This window comes from Aulonocara stuartgranti (assembly GCF_965226115.1).
Source record: "Aulonocara stuartgranti genome assembly, chromosome: 15".
NCBI lineage: Eukaryota > Metazoa > Chordata > Actinopteri > Cichliformes > Cichlidae > Aulonocara > Aulonocara stuartgranti.
In genome coordinates, this window is record NC_138951.1 from 13,375,358 (window position 1) to 13,395,359 (window position 20,002).

The 20,002-nt window shown below is 41.1% G+C and overlaps 2 protein-coding genes across 2 annotated transcripts in view; one reads left to right on the forward strand and one right to left on the reverse strand.

The window, feature by feature from the left end:
* Positions 1 to 2,271: 2,271 nt before the first annotated feature.
* Positions 2,272 to 4,883, reverse strand: mrpl19 (mitochondrial ribosomal protein L19). Its single transcript, XM_082504637.1, has 6 exons — positions 4,756 to 4,883; positions 4,421 to 4,541; positions 4,181 to 4,299; positions 3,947 to 4,081; positions 3,091 to 3,272; positions 2,272 to 2,790 (listed from the first exon to the last, which is right to left on the reverse strand). The coding sequence occupies exons 1-6, from the start codon at positions 4,832 to 4,834 to the stop codon at positions 2,569 to 2,571; spliced, it is 858 nt and encodes a 285-aa protein (XP_082360763.1). The 5' UTR covers positions 4,835 to 4,883; the 3' UTR covers positions 2,272 to 2,568.
* A 640-nt stretch (positions 4,884 to 5,523) lies between these two features.
* eva1aa (eva-1 homolog A, regulator of programmed cell death a) overlaps positions 5,524 to 20,002 on the forward strand; it is a 76,902-nt gene continuing 62,423 nt past the window's right edge. The window contains exon 1 of the mRNA XM_082504636.1: positions 5,524 to 5,916. Within this exon, the coding sequence (XP_082360762.1) occupies positions 5,808 to 5,916 (109 nt within the window). The 5' untranslated portion in view covers positions 5,524 to 5,807. The remainder of the gene's footprint in view (positions 5,917 to 20,002) is intronic.

Here is a 20,002-nt window from a genome sequence, read left to right on the forward strand (position 1 = left end):
GGATCACACTATTAAAAAGACTTTGATATGTGCCTGTTCAACTTCAGCTATCAGCTGCTTGCAATGTAATGTTTCCTAACAGCTGTCACACTGTCAGATTGTCTGTGTGTGTGTGTGTGTGCGTAACAAAGAGAGTGATGGCAGCAAGAGCACATGTGTGTCCCGTGGGACAGTCGGAGAGGAGCAGACGGTTGTGTCGTTTCACTGGAAACATATGGTGAAACTCAAGTGTGTAATTTACCTAGGACTATGGGTGGCCCCAAGGAGCACATACACACATGTGTAAGCACACATGCACACAGTGAGAGGGTGTAATTTACCTGGGGCCTATGGGTGGCCCAGTATCCCATTGCACTTGTCATACACACAGACAGCTCAAACACAGTTCACACACGCTGACAGAGATAGAGAGACTGAAACTAATTTCCCCAGGCCTGCAGACAGGAGAATAAGAAATCACACGATGACAGAGATGTTAAGAGATCAGCACTCTGATCCAGTAGAGTGAGACTGTGCTATATTGGCCCAGTGGAAGACATTACCTCAAAATCTCAATCTGTGGGAGTTGCTGCACACCCTCACATCCTCTCCAATTCATCAACCTGCCTGCTTTTCAAGAGCTATCCCACCTTAGAGAGAAAAAGAGATGAAGGTCATGGGAGTACCAGGGAAAGGGAGGAAGACAGATTAGAAGAGCATGTTCCTCCCTGCATTCCTATAGTGTGGTGTGTGGCACTGTAACTATCATCAGGCCTCCATCCTTTGCAGTTGGATGTTATTGAGGGGGTGAGGTTATGTCTCCACAAACCCTTATGCCACACCTCGATTTCACAGCAACCGTGAATGGAGTGTATCTAGTTTCAGCATGAGGATTGACAGACAGGTTGCCCCAGACATTTACAGTTGGCACTGTTTAGAGCGTCTGTCTGTTAGGGAGGGCTGGTATGATAGCCTGTCTGCAAGTTACTGTATGTGTCTGTGTGTGTGAGCAAGACACAGAGACAGAAAAAAACCTGGTGTTTGATCTTCTTTCCCAGCCAAAGGGCTTCAACTGCACTCCAGGTGCAGCAGTCAACCTGAGGGCAGGGGAGGCACATACAGTTTAAATCACACACACATACGCACACCGGCAACGTTTCCCTACAGCAGTAACACGGACTGTGTAACTTTGTGGTTTACCAGTTCAGTGGTGTCGCCGTGGAATGCTCCTAAAGACTCGGTAATATGCTGCAACGTAAACATTTCTGTTGCCGCCTCCACATGGGAACTTCAGCCTCAAAGAGAAATACCGAAAAAGGTGAAAGGGCCTGCAGGTTCAGTAGGTAGCATAATGACGACACGCAGGACAGGCTCTCAGTCAACTGTATACAGAAGCACATGGAGTTGGCTTTCTTTGCTGCAGGTCACATCTAATTAGGCAGAGAATAAATTAGCCGGAGTAAACACAGTGTGTATAACACTGCACCGATGTGGAAACCTATTTGTTCAACAGGTGCAGAAGATTTGGCAATTCGACTAAAACAATTACAAACCATTAACTTTAGCAGATACACTGTGAATTGCTGTATATCACAGTTAAAGGCTTTCTTCCACTCCATGACCCTAAATGTAACACGAGTCCTCACTCCCTTTATTCCGCTCTATCTCCACACAGGGAATCTGTGTGGTCCATAATGAGCTCAGCAAACATCTGCTACTCCTGTATTAGAGACCATTTTCTCCACATCTCATCCTGTAATATGGAGAAATTAGAGTGCAGGGACTCATTGAGCATGTTTATACACACAGACACACAGACACACACACACACGCGCACACACACACTCACAGTGAGCAGACATAACATAAGGAGTCCAAGAGTTTTTATACTACCCAACTGACGCTCTAACATACCATCTCAACACCACAATTTTCCATCCACAACAGTAAAACACTACCGGGTGTCTTTGGTGTGTGTGCTCCTTCAATACCAAGGTTCTGAGTTACGGCTGCCAGGTTTAGCCCATAAACCCCTTAGAACATGAACGGATGGAAAAATCGACCCAAAAAAAAACATCTCAGTTAACCTGCTTGTTTGGAATGGTCCTGTCATCATTAGTTTAAATAAAACATTATTTGTTTATTTAGCACGGCAGTGGTTTCTCCTCAAAACAGTGCGGGAGTTATGTAACTGCTACGGGAGGCGACTTGAGTAGAGAAACACCGCCACCTGGTGTCACAACTCCAAACAAAGAACACAGACCATAACAAGGCAATGAAATTCAGTTGTAATGCTTTGCAGGATTAATTAGCTTTATTACAGACGATACTTCATCGCATACTGTGAATGTCACAGCTAAAATTAGTGACACTGGAAGAACTCCTCAGCAGACTGATACGCAGACATGAAGAAGACAATGCTTTTACAAATAGAACATCAATATCCATTTTCACTTCTTGTTACATAAAGAGGTGTGGCTGTTGTAAACCACTTGGAATAAGACTTGATTTGCTCCACATCCATGACCGCCTCATCTTCCAATTTTGAAAAGTCTGCACTGATGGTAATAAGAAAAAAAGTTGTTTGTTTCACTTGCTCATCTCCTGCTGGACTTCTTTGATGATTTGCTCCTCCAGTTTGGATGTGTCGTACTCTTTTAGCATGTCATACTCCAGCCACGGCTGTGCCCACTTCTGGGCATGCTCCATCTGTTCTGGGGTCAGGGAGAGGTCGAAGCGGATGCCCTGGATGTTGAACTTAGGCCGTTCCCAGCGTTTAGACCATGGCTTTGGACGCATCCTTACCTTGATCTGGAGGACAGATAAAAACAAGTAATTGTTTTTGGTTCAAAATGCTGCAGTTTTATTCTTGCATCTTAGGTCTGTTAAATAAATAGACTGAACTGGACTGGGCTCAACACTTATCATATCCCACACATTTGGCCTATTTATTTCAGCACTGCTACAAATAAGACCTGTAGTAATATCAGTAATAATAAATAAAGGTTCATCAAAAATATTTAAAAAAAACATTTGAGTGTATTAGATGAGTTTGCTTTGGAGAAGCCCAACTTGATCCAGTTGTTTCAGTTCACCTTTAAGTTCTCTCACCTTGTTGACAGGCACCTCTCCAGTAGGTGAGAAAGGCACCGGCTTCATTTCAGGGTCCACAGTGCTGTACTCGGGCAGAGCGTCTCTCAGGTACATCAGATTATCGTCTAGTCTTTTCTCCAGCTTCAGCACCTCAATCTTCTGAATACGAGGGTTGTACAGCTCATAGCAGATCTCCACACCTAGGTCAAAAACACAGGCGTACATTATTAAAACATGGGTTATCCCTGATCACCTGGCTGGTGATCTGCAACACCTTTTTTATAGATTTACAACCCAAAGAATAAAGCAAAAACCATCCTAGGCACTCCAAATAAAACCCTTAACATCTTCAGCTCATCCTCTTAACTTTTTATTAGTATCTCAAATCACAGCAGGTCTCAATATCTATCTTGTAAAGCTTCCTTTTAAGTCTCACTGCTAAAAAGTGAGACTAAAAAGGAACTCATATCCACCCTGTTTGCACTCTCTTCTTCTTGTTTGGCTGTTTGACCCTAGGTATCTAAACTCATCTATCCTCACTATCTCTCTACCTCACCTTTCCACCAGTCTCCCTCTCATTCACATGCGTATTTTGTCTTGATTCTACAGATTTTCATTCCTCTTCTCTTCCACCTGCTCCTTACTCTTACTACAAATCATAATGCCGTCTGCGAACAACACAGTTCACAGAGATTCCTGCCTAATCTCATCTCTCAACAATCCGTGATATAATCCCAGAACGCTGCTGTCTTCCTGTCCTTGTGCATGTCCTGGACCATGCTCACATATTTCTCTGCTGCTCCTAATTTCCTCATGCAGTACCCCTGATCCTCTGCATTCAGAAGACATTTCTTACAAAACAAACAAACCTCACCTTGGTTATTAATGATGTTCCTCAGGACAAATGTGGCTCCCAGCCCTTTTCCTCCTCTCTGGATGCAGATGCCAACGAAGCGGTTGCTTTTCCCACTGGCATTTGGATCAGCCATAATCACAGCTAGAATACTCCCTGAAACCAACAAAACTGTTATAAATCTCTACATTCAGGTCAAAATATTCAAATGTCTCAACATGCAGTGGTACTACACCTGACAGTTTAGGTTCTTACCAACATAAAATTCAGGAATGTTGAGCACTTTTCTTCTGCGAATCATGTCTTTCCTCTCAATAGAAAACTTTAAAGGATCTGTTCTCTGTCTAGGAGGGATAAACTCTGGGCTCAAGAACCTAAGGAAAGAGGAGCAGGGGGGGACATGTTACAAAAAAAAGTCTTATTTACGCCCTCATACACACTTTACACAATGTCACTGAAATTTTGCGGTGTCTGCTCTGCAAATGAGCCTCATACTTTCGGAGAGATGCCACAGTCTGTGTCTTGTCTACAATGACAGGTTTCGATGGAGGGACGAATTTCGGCGATTCGCTGTCATTCCCAGCAACACGAAGACACGGAGATGTAGACAGAAACCCTGAAATCGAGAAGAAACTAAGACCGTCTTGTTTCTCATCAGTTAGTTGTAAACATAAGGGTTACGCATGTTATTTTTTTTGGAGAGGTTGTTTCTAGCGTTAGCTCCGTTAGCTCAGAGTGGACACAAGTACGGCGCGTCCAACGACATGTCAGGAAAATACACAGTTATATAATAATACAGAAGATTTAAAAAAGTAAATCCATTTACTTACGCTCATTTTGGAGCTGCAAGTTTCGCAGTAACCTCAGTGAGATTATAAATCTGTCCAGCCTTTTAGTGCAGGCTGCCATGATTGACCTTCTGTTGTCGCGTGTGAGACTGTACGGAAGCCGTGTGGGTCAAACGTACTTGAAACGCGAATTCTCCAAGCTGTAATGCGGCAAGTTGCCCACAAGATGGTGAAACTCTTCCTTCATTTGATATCGGTTGGTCCTGACGTGCAATAATAATAATAATAATAATAATAATAATAATAATAATAATAATAATATGTGCTGAGATGTGACGACATTATTAAGGCGCTAAGTGCTTCACGTGCTGACAGTTAGCTTTCTAGCTATTTCAGTTTTTGCTTAAGTAAAACTTTAGCAATAGCAAAATGTGTCCAAAATAGCATGGCACAGGGCACACCGTACTGATAAAAATCCCACCTCAATTATTTTATATAGAAGAGCAGTGGTTAAAAATAATAATAATTAAGTCAGAAGTATGTAGCATTTGTATGGTCTTTCTCATTATGTTGGAGCTTCTTGTTACAGGTATAACCTATAGGCTGTCGCTATAGTCTGTTATTACTCTGTTTTAAATCGTATTTTATCAGATTGGTCGTTGTAGCTGTCAGATTACGAAAGTAGACGAAAGTAGATATAAAGTGGAAAATAGATATAATATACATAAGTAACATAGACACCTCTGTCAATTAGGACTCAAACATTGCACATTTAAGAAGAAGGAAAAAGACTTCCTAAGCTAACTCTGGCTCTTTGAGACCATGCAGGGGAGCGTCGATCCCGCAGGTGGTGGCCATCCTCCACAACACGCAGTTGGAAGTGTAGTCAGAGAGCTGTGTACGGCTCCAGTCTTGAGTAATCCCAGTCTCAGTCTCACAGCGGTGTGGTGGGAGGCTGAGGAGAAGGCTAGAGACATGGACGCGCACATCTCCTGAATTCATCTCACAGTCTGAACCTCGATGTTTCCGCTGCTGCTGATGCTGCTGGACTTTCTAATGATTCGGAGACAATTTAAAAACGCGAGGCTTCAAGGATGTTCTTCTCAGATGGGACTCTCTCAGCCGTCAGTTTTACGCTCCTCTTGGGAATAACGTGTCTGACCGTACTCTGCGATCTCACCGTGGGCTCTCCAGACCTTTCAGGTTGTGATTTTGTTATTTGTTTTGCAATACACACGAAATACAATCTTGTTTTCTAGACTTTACAAAGCGGCACGTTCTTTTCTTAGAACTTGCTTTTATACTGTGTGACTGCACTTGCGCTCATTTGAAACTTGAGCGTGTTGTGTGCAGAGTTTATTTTTGCCCCCTTGGGAAATGAAACACATCACGAATAACTGCTGAGCACGACTGCAACTATAACTGATTTCAGTGCTGTTTCGCATCAAATTCTCCTCTCGGGACGGCCCGTGCCTGTGGCGTGCTGCAGCATGCACACTCAAATGTTTGCGCAAACCCACTATAGGGCACGACTTAAACATGCGGAAAACACCCTTATGCTTATCTTTAAGGCCTATTCTGACACAGTTTGACCCACATAAGGCACTTCAAACAGGTTCTCTTTTACTAAACCGATCCGACTGTATGGATTAGTCTGGAGGCTGGTTTATCAGCACAGCATAAACCTGCTACACACACACACCATTGATGATGCAGTTGAGATAAATGGAATAATGGTTAATGTGTTACTGGATGGGAACTGTGGTCTAGGCCAGATGCTGCCCTTCTTTATAGATTTACAACCCAAAGAATAAAGCAAAAGCCGACTACAGAGGAAATTTTATGGCTTTTCTGTACTTCATATAAGCTGCAATCAGCTTCAAAGGTGAAAGTGAATATCAGTGCTTAGACCTCAGGAAAGAGTCAAAATTTATACATAAGCCAGTGTGATGGAGGCTGTAAGCCTTTGTGTCTGCTCCTAAAAGGTAGTATATTACTGAATTAAATTATTCTGTGTTGCATTAGTCTGTTGAGCTCTGCTGGGCCCAAGGCAAGTCTGCAGGTTTTGTTTATGGTGCTATAAAACAGAAAGGGAGCTTTGTGATGGTGTTAATTGGCCTCTAATGGGTCTAATGATTGGAATCAGCAGACTAACGCTACGGGGAAAGGTGCTAAAGAGCAGATGCATGTAACGCGTCCCCCGTGTATGATTCTGTGTGCATGTGTCCATGTTGCTGCCTAATTAGCTGTGAAAGACCCTGGTCTAGTGAAGGCTGTTAACAAGCTTTCATTTCTGTAATTAACATGTACACACATACATGTGATGGATGTTAATTTTGTCACAAGTAATAAGACTGAACGGATTACATGGTGGTTAATCAGCCAGCAAGTAAAAACCAAACAAGCAGCTGATTCCATCTCGAGTTCTGCTGCAGGCTTACACGCAATTATGCAAACATAAACGAAAAGCATGTCTGGCAGGAGTTCATTTGCTGAACTCTCAACTTTGGTGCAAATTCACTTCCTCTTGATTCTGAAACCTGTAATTCCTCTGCCCCCAGTGAGACCACTGACCTCTGATCAGTTTTTAGACTCTGCCCCGTAGAGTCATCGTTGCTGACTCCCCAGACGCACAGAAATGCTGACCAGTCTTTCCTGTGGATACGATGAGAAAGAGACTTTTTTCAGAATACCTCAGTGACAAAGAAAACCTTCAAGCCTCACATTCTTGACTAGCTGGATTGTTCTTGGACACCGTGCAGACCTTTTTGATTGACAGGTGCTGCCACCCTGCAGGGTGACAGAAGTTTTGATCTACCATCTGTCAATCAGACCTTTATCAGTCAGATGGTTGAACCAATGATGGTGAGCAATCTGCTCACTTCAGTGGACCTCTGTCTCTGCTTTTAATGAATCTTTTCAAGTGACCATTTGTGGCAGTAGAAGTTTATTTCATTTGCATTTGAATTTGTTGTTAACAACTAAATGTAGCCATAGTTTCATATTTCATCAATGCCATTGAGAGCACTGGTGAAATGGAGGAACAAAAACTATGTTGGTGGGTTATTTAATTCTTCTCCTGCCCTGTAATCATTTTCTATTACAGTACAGCAATCTGAGCAGCTAATTAGAGGCACAGAGTGAGCCATGCAACACTTAAGAGCCTATAGGCTAACAATGGTGTCAGCCTAGCTACTTTATCTAAATTGAAAGTTCACAGAATTCACTGTAAAACCTTGTCTCCCCATCTTTGTTCACGCTATGGACTGAGCACTCAGCTTGTAATGTAACATCTAACTGCCAAGCCTCTCTTTCCAAAAACGCTTTCTTTGTGCAAATACTAACCACAGTCGTTTTAGTGCCCATTTTCTGGAACCTGAGGACCACATGATTACTGGCTGTTATTTCTGTGTTTCTGTCTCGGTGCCATTACCAGCTGACGTAGGACAGATTATCATTTCTGTCAACACGTAGTTGTGATGCTAAAGGAAAGTGATGAATGCCAGGCTGTTTGGAAAAAGGTCAAAACAATAACAGGAATAAAGCTTTTGCTGCAGCCGTGCCTTTTGGCCTGACGGTTGCTCGCTTTATCTGTAAGCATTTCCAGCAAAACACTCGCATACAATAGCGTATGCTTCTTTTAACTGCAGAATGTTCTAGAGCCGCTACCATTGTTAATGAGATTTTACTGATGATGTTGCCAAAGAGTTACAGTCAAGCCACTTTCTTTCTCTTTTTATGTCTTAACCCCCCACCCAGGCATCCCTTATTTAACCTTACTCAAAGGGAAGTGAGGCTGTTGAGGGGCCAAAGGGTCAACTGAGGTCATCCTATAGTAACCATCAGTGTGTGGTTAGAGGGACCTGCCATCCATCTTGTGCTTTGTTCCCCTGTCGAACCTCACCTCACATGTTTTTCAAAGATGAGCAAGGTAGCGAGAAAGTCACCGCAGCACTGTGTTTTAGGTCATTTTAAAGGGTCATTTCTGGCTTGTGTGATCCATTCGACTTGCATTTAAGGCTTTTAACTGGGACTCTAACTGTGATGTCGACTTTTAAGTTTGTAAAATAACAAATGCCTTATTTAACAAGGAGAAAAGAGCATTCTTTCTTTGAAAGCCAATCAAGGTCCCTTAATTCTTAATCTGCTTTGATTTTTTTAATGGTCCTGGATATGGGTGGCATGCTGAACCCCATGCTCTCCTCTCCAAGCCCCTTCCCCCTCTCCATAGGCTCATCATACCTCCACCACCACTGCTTCTCCTCCCCGCCTCTTTGCTGCCTCTACTCCTCCCTTGGGCTTGCCTGATCACTGTTTCTGTGTCTGCGTGTGTGCCAGGTGAGCTCTGTCTAAACAAATCCTGCCTCCCACTTGTTTTGTCTACTGCGGTGGAGGCAGGCGGCTAGGCGGACAGCAAGGACCTGGCATAAGGTCGCTTTTCTCTCGAGCTGAATAGCGAGAGGTTACACGTCTCTTCAGAAGAATGGTTTCTGTGAATGATTTTCCCAAAGGAGCGACTCAAGTACAGGGAGCTCACACACACAAAAGTTTAAACCAAAGTCCTCTCTTGATTTCATCTTTTAAATCCACTTATATGCCGAGTGGTTGAATAGGGATATGACTGGGTTTATAGCACGTTATCACATCTGAATGATGCTTTGAGTCTACTTATAGGATCCAAATCCTTTTTCGGTCTTTTAAAATCACAAGCAAACATTCAAAACTAAAGCTGGTTGTTTTACATTTAGTTTAGGTCCTGACGCAGCTCTGACACAGAGAATATGTTCATATATGAGAAGCATAAAATGTTGGCTGCAAATCCACATACACCACAGTCACAGTTTTAGGAAATAGGAAACTAAAGTGGGTGCAGAAATCTTGGGGATATAATGTAGATAACTTCTGCCCCTGTATGCATTTATGGCAGAGTGCGTGGGGTGTGTGTGTAATTTAAGATGGAAGTCTGGCCTGGCGCAACATGGATGTGATGAAAGACATGACCTACCATGTAAGTTCCTCCCCCGGGATACAATCAGTACATAAACAAACACACGCATAAGGCAGAGCTTGACATCACACAGGGGAACAACAAAGTGGAGCTGGAGATGAGAGATGGCTGTTTACAACAGGAAGCAAATCTTCTCCTCCGCTAATTTAAGACTGGCATGAGGAAATTAAATTTTACCACATCGCAGTGCAACAAACTGAGAAAACTCTGTTCTGTTTTGCTGTGGCTGTGATTAAAAGTGGCTTGTTGAGATGTAAATAAGACTTTAAGCTTTTCTTTTTGCATAAATCAAATTCCTTATCAGCTTTTTTTTTTTAAACCCACAATCCCCTGAAGGTGTTTTCAAATGAAAAGAAAAGACAAAGCAATGAATTAAAATAAAGTGCTGACATGATTAATGTTTCTATGTGTGCTCACAGGACGAATAGCCTTAAAGGTGAGCTTTGCGTTAGTCAAGTAGTGGCATATGGGCTCATTAACACGATCCAGTAAAAATGAGTTATTGTGTCATTGCCAAAAGATGCATTGGAAGCGATCGTATCCTGAGTGAGGTAATGTGTAATAAATGTTTTGGCACCTTTTGAGGTAATGTTATGCTAAATTAAGTAGTAGAGGATGGAGTGTTAGTAATGTTGTGGTACCACCCAAAGAACAGACACACAGTAAGCAACAGTGGTGACGGCATTCTCACCAGGTCTGACTAGAATTAATGATTGCATTTATTTCTGGGCAACCTTTTTTCTTTTACACAGCAGAAGCACACAATGACATTTTATCTCAGTAATCTGTTTAAAAATTTCACTTGGAACTGGAACAAATGGCACATGGCTGAAAACACAATGAAATAAGAATGAAACTGAAGACAATTAATAATCAGCAGAACTTAGGAAACCAAAAACACAAAACACTGACATGTGAAGGAGTGAAGCTTATTCAGCAGCACAGCGGTGCACACACACAAAAACAGAGAACATATTGGGAGATTTTAGAATTCAGAACTATAGTTTTCCTTTGCTAGAGTTGACACTGACAGTAAGTCATTTACACTGATGCTCAATATCTTGTACGAACTGTGGCTTTCTCCATCACTGTCAGTGTTACTGAATGACAATATGATGAATTGCTGAGCGGTGGAGCAGTAATACATAAGGTAGGGCCCCTTGCAGTACAACTACTGTGGCCTAATCACCAGCTTGCCCAGACACACATGAGCTTTCCAGAGGATGTGTATCTCCTGCTAATATATTCAGGAGCTCCTCCAACTACAGGATATAACAGTTAAGCAACAATTAATTACAAGATTAACTTCAGCAGTGCTTATTCTACCCTTGAGAGTGGGATGTAATTAAGAAAATTTACCTACTCTCTAACTGCTTAAATCAACTTATCTTTCAAACATCAGATCACACCCGCACCTGTAAGTATATATTCTGCATTTGTCATATGCTCCCAGGAACTTCAAGATATAAAGAGTCTGGAAGGGCTCGGGCTGGTTTTGCAGTTCCTGGGTCCAAACGAGTCAGAAGGCAGTTTAGTAAAACACTTTAGAATTTCAGAATCAGAATCAGAATCAGAATACTTTATTGATCCCTGGGGGAAATTATTTTTTGTTACAGTGCTCCATTTTAAACCAACATTAAGACAAGACAGACAATACGCTAACTAAGAATAGTACAATATATACATATATATACATACATACATACATATGTCACTTATAAATAAATAGTTGGAAAAGAAACATGTGTAGCTGTAGCAGCAAACAGTGTGTTAAGTGGATGCGTTGTACAGGGAGATGGCCACAGGCAGGAATGATTTCCTGTGTCGTTCAGTGGTGCTTTTCGGTAATCTCAGTCTCTCACTGAACGAGCTCCTGTGACTGACCAACATGTCATGGAGTGGGTGGGAATTTCATATTTGACTTGACATTACCCACATAACACAGCTGGGTTAAAAGCGCTGCGCATTATGTTTAGAGGTCACGGGCCTCCTAGTGACAGGAATTATTTTCCTTTTCCTTTTTTCTGTTATACGTATAACGGGACATGAATGTTCATATTAATTAATCATTTTAATTAGGGCTGCCACGATTAGTCGACTAGTCACGATTACGTCGACTATCAAAATCGTCGACGACTGATTTAATAGTCGACGCGTCGTTTGAAGCTTTGTAAGATCACAAAAGACGCAGGAATAAGTAGTAGTATTTAAGAGTGTAATAATGGACTGAAACAGAAGATGGCAGCACTGCATGTACAAGGATGTCAGCTGCCGTTAAACCCCGAAGAAGAAGAAGTAGCTCTGTCCCAGAATTCATAGCGCAGCCCAGCTCAGTTTCCAACAATGGCGTCTGGGTCAAAAAATTAACGTTTAACATATTTTCAAGCGAGAATGTAACTGTGTAAACCTCAAATATCTGCTCAGTTTATCAAGACACCACATATTTTGAAAAGCGCTCCGATGTCTGTTACCCACTAGCTCGATAGCTAGCCGGGGGCAAAGCTCACTAGAGCCCGTGAGAACCCCGAACTCCGGGCAAATTGTTTTCAAACCCACCGCGTCTGTCGCTACTCAGGTTAAACATATATAAGTCACTTAGATAACTTAAAAATGTTATTGTTTGGCTTCTTTATAGTATTTCATTTATTCCTGAGTAAGTCCGTTTGGCTGAGATTAAAGTTATAGTTTTTACACAGCTGAATAAATGTCAAGCAGACAACTGATTATCAGAAGTGTGAGATGCTGGAGAATATACTCCAGTGTCCCGTTATATTTTAGATAGCAAGGAGTTTATTAAACTTCACCGAAACAATCTGCAAATTTCATTAAAATTTCATAAACTATCATCTTGCCTTTATTTTTAGTTAACACCCAAACACCCTAACACTTAAAGCTGTAAGCTAATGATAGTTATATAAGAGCAGATGCATGCTGGTGCAATAAGCTGTACGTTTTACCTTCAATGGATGCATGATCTGATTAGTATCGATGACTAGTCGACTATCAAAATAATCGTTTGTGGCAGCCCTAATTTTAATACAAAAAGACTCGGAATGCTCTAAATGTTCAGTTTCTTTCTGTGTGATGTTGGTGAGAGCAGATATCTTTAGTATGGTCATCTTACACTACTGTCACACTAGGAAAAACTAGTAAATCCCTGCATGAACAAAATAATTGTGCAGCGAACTTGCAGTCTTGTTATATTTTAAAATGGTTTCTTGTCATTTGCTGTTTTCAAAGGAAATTTGCTGTTTTAAGATGGCAACAAAATGGCACAGCCATCAGTCTGCTTGTGTTTGTGACTCAGTGGGTCAACTTGGCAATTAAATGCAGTCTGTTTGTGATAATATGGTGATTAACTGTGATAAACTGGTAAAAATTGTAAATCTGTTGACATCTGTTGCAAATCTTTTGCAATCGCATGTGCAGAGCCAGAAACTCGTGGATTTGAAACAGAAATTCCTTCATAGTGACGTAGTTGCTGACTTTGACTTTAATAGATGACTGAAGCCCGCAGTGTTAGTTATTCTGTGAATGAAGGGGGCTTAATAACACAAATAATGGTCATACTTTTTCCTTTTTGGGCTCTTTGAGTTTTGCAGGTAGATTCGAGTAGTGATGATGAACATCACACGTTTTTCTCTGGGGTCTGAATCAAAAGAGCCAAAGCTGTGTGAAAGCAAACTCAGCAAAATACTGTGACGGACTGTTATCTGTGTGTTGACTGAGGGCTTATATTGGCTGCTGACGAAAAAAGAAGAAGAAGAAAAACACTATAATTTTACCATGTTGGTGTTGCTTTTTCAAACAACGCCTGTCTCAATCCTGATTTTAGGCTGAACTTCATAATTAAATCCGGGCTGAATTTTAAATTACTAATGTTGGCCGAGAAGGAAGTCTGACTAGCAGCTGAGAATCGAGGTTTTTTATCAGGAGAGAACTTCTCGTCCAGTCAGCTGTGAATACTGCACCATAATCGTTATTTTGTATAGATTTCTCTCAGTACGTAAAAACACCCAAATGGCCCAATCAGACGCTGAGCTGGATGGTGTTATAGTAATAACTGTTATTGGGGAGAGAAGAGAGGGTCTAATTCCATTTAGCTGAAAAGATGTATATATACACATTGCAGGTGTGCGTTTCTACTTGCCCTTTCTTGCATTAGGGAGAGTTAGAAGATCCAAAGAAAACACACAGAAACTTGTGAAGAAGATTCTTGAGTGGCACCCTGGCGTTGCTGTATGCAGCTGCACTTACAAAACTATCTACAGATCTCTGTGTCTATTTAAGCTCTAATTAAACAATAAATTAACAATAATAATTCATATTTCCAATACAGCCACAGGCTGTTTTACAGAAAAAGTCTTTTGAGTTGTGTCTTCTGCTGCTAGTACATAGGGTTGGACAGTTTACATTGAGCTGTAAATAAACAGCAGCATGTGGGGAGGAAAAGGCTGAAGGGTGTTGGCACTGGCTATTATTATGCTCTAAACAAGCAGGAAGACATGCTCACATGCAAAAAGATACAAGACAAAAAAAACCCTGTCACTCTTTATTATTTCTGTGACTTGAAAAATGTTAGCCATGCATTGATGCCTCCTCTGTCTTTAAGTCTGTTCCCTGGGTGCTGATTTGTGCTTGGCTCAAGAGTTGATATCTCGTTCCATCCATCCACCCATGAGCAGGTTGCTATAGTAGAGAAAAGGAAACAATTTGAGCAGCATTTCTTCCTTTTATAGTTTGAAACCCTTGGAGGCTAAGAGAGAGACAGAGGGCACAGAGCGATGGAGAGGTAGAGAGGTGGGGCACCGAAGGGCCAGTCAGAACAAGGAGGCATTGTGTAGCCCCCCAACTGTGTTGGACTGACAGTCTGCATTACAGCACGCTACAGCAGCCTGCTCCCCAAAGCACTGCTAATCTGTTGCTTACTGCCCCTCTGGCCAGCTCAGGTAAAGGGGGAGGGAACCAGAGACGGGAGGAGACAGATTCCACGCGTTTTCCCCTAAGCCAAATAAATTTTTACCACCCAAACCTAGATTGTGTTTGTTGCTCTTTCAGCACAATTTCATCACAATAATAAAAAAAGAAACAAAAATGTGTGTAAAGTACAGACTGGATTTTCTTCAATAGCATTCAATGGCATTTGTAACTGAAGCTCTTTATAACTAAAACAAAGTAGGTTTCACCTTCAGTCTGTCCCTGCAGATCTGTCTGACTTTTTTGTAAAGGGAAAGGGATCTCCTTCCTAAGTGCCAGTGGACATCCTGCAGATGGTTTTTACTTTCGCAGTTCTTCTGAAGTTGTTCTGTTGCTTGTTTTCACAGAACACCCCACCAGATAAGCTTGTTAATTCCCTCCAAAAAGCTCAGCCTTTCAGTGCCCACCCACTCCTATGCTTTTTTCTTTTTTTCCCTTTTTTTAAGGGAAATATTTCTCTTTTTTGCCAAGCACATGCCTGAACTGTGATAGAGGTATGTGGTCTTGCTGTTAATGCATTAAGACTGACGATTGCTTTTGGAGGGAGTTTTGTGGGCTTTTGAGAAAAATAAAGAAGGATGAATGTAATACAGCAATTTGCAGGATTACAGCCTGCCAGACAGCCAGGCTGTTTTGATGGTGTTGCAAAAGGGTTTGTTATTTTTAATGCAAGAGTATTTTCAGCTTAGACAGCGTTAGGAAACTAGTTGATGGAAAGAAGGCTTAGAAGGAGAATTTTGACTGTACATTTCATTCTCATTTTAGGATGACTATTATAACGTACTATCATTTAAAATAATTTTTTTTTTTACTAATGTCAAGAAAGATGTGAAACTTCACTCAAAAATAAAAGTAAAGCTTAATTAACTTCATTAATTTGGCTGCTGTGTTTCAGTTTCTATTTTGTTGTAATAACACTGTTTATTGACTCAGTCAGAGCTGAGCTCAATAAATCTTAAGCAGATAACAAAAATATCATTTTGTTGGTAATACCGTAACTGGTTAAAAGTGTAGTTTAAAGTAACATGACATTGTAACTCTTCAGCAGTCTGCACACTATTGTTGTATAGTAAAATTGAAATTGAAAAGAATTAGATGTATCTCAGGCTGAGCTTTGAAACTACTTGCTTCAAGTTCGGATCGGAAAGGAAATCAGTGGTATCGCGCATCACTAGTAAATTGTACTGGAAAGTGTGTTTTGATATCATGCATTGAAACCATTTTCTTGCAGATTTTACAAGTAAGCACGTACTGGACTCTTTTGTTTTTTTTAGATGTCTAATTTTTTGTAGCCAAACCACTTTCATATTATTCAAGTAGCTCTCTTTTTAGGTACTACACAGGCTGACACTCTGCTCTTGCTCTCAGACATGCCTGGGCTTGTGTTGTTGTTCTGCAGAAAAACATCACTACATCCTATCATGAGAAGGTTTTTAATAATGCATTAATATATTTTACCTTTGTCATGTATAGTATGATATGTAAAGGCCCCATCCAGGAGACAATTTTTCTAACTTAAATAATATTTAATGAATAAGACTGAAAAAAATCTTCTTAAACATGACTTTAATGTATGGTTTGATTCTAGAGCTGTAAAAACAAAAATTCTTGCTTTCTATTTCTTTCTTTCTTTTAGTTTTTTGGATAACAAAAAAGCTTAATTATGTCCATTACCATGATGACCATGAGTCCATTACCATGAGAGCATTGGCCTACTGATAAAGTTTCCCTGAGGACTCCTAACCTTCTAAGTGTATGCTAATTCAAGTGTTAATATTGACGTTCGTATTTTTGAAGAGCGATAGTTTTGCTGCTCTGTTGAAATTTGGACACGTTTCTTTGAAGTTTCCACGCTGTATAGCCAATTGTTACAAATTGTCATAAGTATTCTTGTCTAGCCTTCTCTCTGGCAGTTTAAATGAGTGCAATGAATTGTCTCAGTGGTGACCTCACTGTCAAAAGCTCACTTGTCCAAGCCTCAGGCTACAACTGCTCCAACCAGCAGTCACTTAAATCCAATCTGCTGTGATGATGGTGACTGAGGAAGGATACATCTGTCGTTCACTTTGTGACGATGAAGCTTACACACTGATGCATCTGTCTGGTGATTAGGGATATGCACTGTGACTGCCACCCAACTCTTCCAGACTGTAAAAGTGACCATTAAAATGACAGATCTGCCCTCCTCTGGTTCTGTCTGTCCATATTTTTCTCCATCTGCATGCAAAAGCCAGAGATATTCCCGGAACCCCAGTGCCCCTCACTCCTTCACCCTTCAACCCCATATTCCATCCCACCGTTTAAAAAGAAACACACATGCTCTGAAGCTTGGAGTGGAAGTGTCCTCCTGCCTTGTGCCCTTTGACCCTCTGAGGTCACAAAAAGAGGCACGTGCTGACAGAGGTCATGGGAGTGTCCAGTATTTGGGTTTTGATGATTCCCTAAGGCAGACTTAGCGGCCACTGTCATGCCGTGAGGACATCCCCAAGCTGAGAGATTTATACCCATTCAGCACCCTCGGGACATCTTTAGACAGCAGACCCACAGGTGGACGTCCTCTGATTGTCTGCAGGGGTCGGCTCTTGTCAACAATCTAAAATATCAAGCGTGACCTCGTTGCTAAGATGACTTTAGCTGTCAGGGCACGCTCCTCCTGTGCTTTCATATAAAGCAGACTGTCCAGTGTGGGGTTTTTTCTTTCCCTTATTGTGATAAACAAGCAAGAAAAAGAAGTTGTTGCAAACTCCTTGTCCCTCCTGGCATGTGCATGACTTAGCATGTGACATTCCTCGCTAGATCATTCATTTTAGTAGCATTTTATGCACCCCTGGAAGAGTGGGATTCATGCCTCTATTAGAGTTTAAGCGACTTGCAGAGTTTCAGGCCGTAAAACGCAGACACATCATTATAAGCCTGCCAGTGTGCTGCTTTTGGATTCATACATCATGCTGTGAACAAATAAATGAGCTGTGTTCGGAAAGGCTGGGGGCAGAGCGGGCTGTAGACGTTCGTTTGTTTACTTATACATGAGTCTGTTGGTTTAAATGTGAGTGTGCGTGTGTGTGTGTGGCTGCTTGTTTGTGTGTGAAGGTGTTAAAAAGATAAGCTATCACCGGGAGGAGGAAAGGACCAGGAGAACAGAGTGTTTGTGTTTGTGTGTCTGGTTTTAATGACTTCAGCTGCTTGGTTTCTGGTCTCTCTCTCTTTCTCTCTCTCTCTCGTTTGAGGGGAGGAAGGGTAGATGTGTAAGCAACTCCGATTTTCAAAATAAGGCGACCATTGCCCGAGGGTATTGATACACACCATGAGGCCAACCCGTGCTGTTATTTTTAAAAAGTGGGATAAACAAGTTAGCACACAGACCTTTTCTTCCCTCTGGATTCCAAACCAGAGAATTTTGTGCACCAGTGAAACTGATCAAAGCACAGGAATTTTTTTGTTTGCTTTTTTTTCACATCTGTCTAAAATGTTAGAATCAGTGTTGCATTTACCCATATGCTCACAGTTTTGCCACTGTGTAAAAGACAAGTAAGAAACACACACAAGCATACCCACAGTTGAATGTCATGCTTATAAATCTTAATGCAGCAAAACCCTCAGCTTGTCTTCTAACATCAGTTTACCCACTCTTTATTTTCTCTCTCCTTAGGTTTTCTTTCTCTTTTTGCCACACGTTCTCCAATTTCATTAGCTATTGTTTGATCAGTCAAACAGCAAAACTAAATGTAGTGCACACAGCGTATGTAAAGGGCATGTCTGTTAACATGCTCAGGAAAGGCAACACTGCACCGGTTAGACCTCAGTCACACAGACCTTGAGACTGGTCGGCGGCCCCTTTGCGACAGCCAGTTGCTAGGGAACAATGGGAGCAGCTGGCTAGTTAAATGTGTTGCAAAGAGGATGTGGCTGCAAAAACCTCTTTGGGATTGGTTTGATTCATAGCAGATTAATTGAGGAATGCATTTTTTAAAATCCAAATCAGAACAGTTTAGCAGTGAGGACTGTACATGGCATGTTTACAAAAGCAGTTCGGCACTTTTCCTTGACATTATATTTTTGTGGTGCGGATGCCATTATGTGTGTGTTTTTAGTAGCATCCATGTGAACATTTGCTCATTTATCTAGGTTGTTTTTGATATAATTTAGTAACTTAGTTTGCCTTACCCAGCTGTAGTAGCAGAAGATGGCCTGAAGATGTGATTTACAACTAATGGTTGTTTTACGACTCTGCTTAAAAAGAATTAAAATATGAACTAAAAAATGCAATGTTGTTGTGCATATACATTTTTAATTTTTTTTACTTTGATATTTAAAAAAATGTTGAGATAAGTTAAATATTTTAGCCTTTGAAACTCTACTACGAGTAATCCTTGAAGGGCTTTTCTGAACTGAGGGGTATATGTCATAATATAGGTGTGCTTGTAGAACAAAGCGACTGGGTGTGCATCAGTAGTTAGTGAAGGTGGTCTTTGTCTATCTACTGTCTACCATTGAAAAAACCTAAAAAAAACCCTCTTCCAATGGTCATTAAACCACGTCTTTAACGATATACACTGAGGTGACAAGACTCGTCATTAAGGGTACAGGGGTGGTCAATAACTCTCGTCTTTATGGGAGAAAGAGTTAAGCAATGTAAACAAACCTGGCAGAGAATCTTACTATAAATCAGATACATTTTCAATAGAATACAATTACAAGACTGGAGATAGTAGGACTTTCTTGAGAATGACCATCGATTTGCGAAAGACTTGAAGTAAAACAACATAAGTCAAGAATTTGGAGGGTTTGTCTTTAGTTGTTCATAACACAGTTAAAGCAAGAATCTGGAGAAATCTTTGTAATCCAAGTAGAAATTGTAACTGTCCTGTGCTCGTTTTGCAAATTGTCGCATGTTGCATGGTCATAATTCAAGTAGCAGGAAGAGCGGGACTATCTGGGTTGTTGTCAATGCACAGTTTAAAAGCAGACTCTGTGATAGATTTGATGAGAAATTTGCACATCTTTGAATGCCAAGTAGTGCATTTAGAGACTCATAAGGCAAGACACTTTATGCACATACATACTGGTTTTCCTGCAGTCTGGACTTGTCACAAGTCCGCAAGACATTTACTGCATCATGAAAATGAAAAGTAGGACAAAAGAAATAGTTCAGCAGCTGAAACTTCATATCAAACATTTCACTTTTAAAACAGCAGTTTGTCTCCTTCTTATGGCGTGTTCTTAAAAGAAGAGGTGATGCAACACAGATATGAGCTCATTCCAACATTTTTGAATATGACTTTAAAGAAAAACACAGCTTCCAAC